A 2,135-nucleotide genomic window follows, 5' to 3' on the forward strand; every position below is an offset into this window, starting at 1 on the left:
TCCGTGGATGGAGGAGAAAACACAATGGAAGATTGTAGGAATGAGGACTAAGTGGCTTTCTGTAGGTCTGTTCTCAGCAGGGACCTTGTCTGTGACATCTCTGTCTGTGGTGAATCAGAATCAGGTCTCCATCACCTCCATCAAGAGGGCAGTGGACCTGTCTATATTTTATGGTTTATGATAGAGTTCATGTCAGCACTCAAGCCCCAGTGCCTGAGTGGATACATCTTTCCTCTGATGGGGCAGGGTACGTCTATAGCTTGATCTTGAGATCTGTAGGAAGACAATTATGCAGACCCTGCCCCTCTCTTACCTTTATTTCTTCCATACTAGAAAAATCACCACAGTTCCCAGCACCAGAGTTCCAAGGAGCAGGCCGATGAGAATTGCCATGATGGGGATGGGTTGTGGAGGCTCTGAGGATGAAAAGGAAGGAAGAGTGAGGAGTCTGACCCTAGCTCTCAACCCTGATCCTGCTCTGGGTTTCAAGGAGCTCACAGTTTTCCAACAGGACAGTGTGTGCTCACATCCACTCCTTACCCCATTTCAGAGAGAGCGGCTCAGGTAACCCTTCATGGTGCACGTGACATGTGTATCTGAGCTCTTCTCCAGATGGAACCACCACGGCAGCCCACTTCTGGAAGGTTCCATCCCCTGCAGGCCTGGTGTCTGGCAGCTCCATGTCTGGGATGTGGTTGTCCTTATCCCTCTGCCAGGTCAGGGTGATGTCAGCTGGGTAGAAGCCCAAGGCCCAGCATCTCAGGGTGACATTCCCTTCAGGTCTTACTTGGTGGGTCACATGTGTTTGAGGGGCATCTGAGGGGAACAATTGGACAATTCAGGTATTTTAAACTCCTGGTGACTGAGCAGTACTCATAGTACTGGAAAGGATGGGAGACTTGGATGAGGCAGCAGAGTCCACACAGAGCCTAATCTCAGGATGTGTGTCATGTATTCCTTGGAATATTTTATAATAACCATGAGCCAACAGAGAGCAAATAAAATTCTGGTTCTGACACATGGTATGCACTCTCTGATAAGTGGTTATTAGCCCAGAAGTTCGGAACACAGGAAGAACAACCCACAAAACACAAGAAACTCAAGAAGGAGGAAGACCAAAATGTGGACATTTCATTCCTTCTTAAAAAGGGGAACAAAATACCCACGGAAGAGTTGCAGAGACTAACTATGGAGCAGAGACTGAAGGAAGGACAAGCCAGCCTAATATAGCTATCTCCTGAGAGGCTCTGATAGTACCTGACTAACAAAGATATAGAGGCTCACAGGCATCCATTGAACTGAGTACAGGGTCCCCAATGAAGGAGTTAGAAAAAGGACCAAAGGAGCTGAAGTGTTTGCAGCCCTTTAGGATGAACAACAATATAAACTGATTAGTACCTTCAGAGCTCCCAGGAACTCAACCACCAACCAAGGACTATACATGGTGGGACTGATTGTTCTGGCAGCATGTGTATAGTAGAGGATTGCAAAGTTGATCATCATTGGGAGGAGAGGCCCTTAGCCCTGTGAAGGTTCTGTGCCCCAGTGTAGGGGAATGGCAGGGCCAATAAGTGGGAGAGGGTGGGGTGGCAAGTATGGGGAGGCAACAGGGGTTTGTTCTTGTTGTTTTTGTTTGGTTGGTTTTTGGAGGGAAACCTGGGAAAGGAGAAATAATATGACATGTAAATGAAGAAAATATCTAATAAAAACAAGACAAAGAAAAAAGAAAAAAAAAAAAGAATTCTGGTTCTGACCAGGGAGTGGGTCTAGGGACTCAGCAAGCTTGGAGTCACACATTCAGTGTCATGTGCATGGACAGTGAACAGGCCTGAGAAAGGCCATGATGCACAATGCAGATGGAAGGGAACTGCTGCTTAAGTGACATACTGAACTGTCCTGGGAGAAGGGTAAATCCTCTGGAGAGTCCCTCTCTCATGTTGAGTCAGGAAACCCAGGAGCTGTCTTTCCCCTTTGATGCAAGACAGTAAGTATTCCAGCTGCTCCCTGCTAAGAAGGCTGCCTAAGGGAGACAAAAGCTCTAATCTCAGAAAGCAGAAGGGGGTGGCAAGGTTGTCTCTTACCAGAGCGCAGCAAAGTCTCCTTCCCAAGGTCCAGGCATCTACGAAGCCTTTCTA

At 47.5% G+C, this 2,135-nt stretch overlaps 1 protein-coding gene across 1 annotated transcript in view; it reads right to left on the bottom strand.

Moving 5' to 3' along the window:
• Positions 1-315: 315 nt before the first annotated feature.
• LOC116074448 (H-2 class I histocompatibility antigen, alpha chain-like) overlaps positions 316-2,135 on the bottom strand; it is an 8,467-nt gene continuing 6,647 nt past the window's right edge. Inside the window, exons 4-6 of the mRNA XM_031347022.1 lie at positions 2,082-2,132; positions 541-816; positions 316-416 (exon numbers count right to left, since the gene is read on the bottom strand). Of these exons, the coding sequence (XP_031202882.1) occupies positions 316-416; positions 541-816; positions 2,082-2,132 (428 nt within the window). The remainder of the gene's footprint in view (positions 417-540; positions 817-2,081; positions 2,133-2,135) is intronic.

This window comes from Mastomys coucha, unplaced genomic scaffold, assembly GCF_008632895.1.
Source record: "Mastomys coucha isolate ucsf_1 unplaced genomic scaffold, UCSF_Mcou_1 pScaffold3, whole genome shotgun sequence".
Lineage (NCBI taxonomy): Eukaryota > Metazoa > Chordata > Mammalia > Rodentia > Muridae > Mastomys > Mastomys coucha.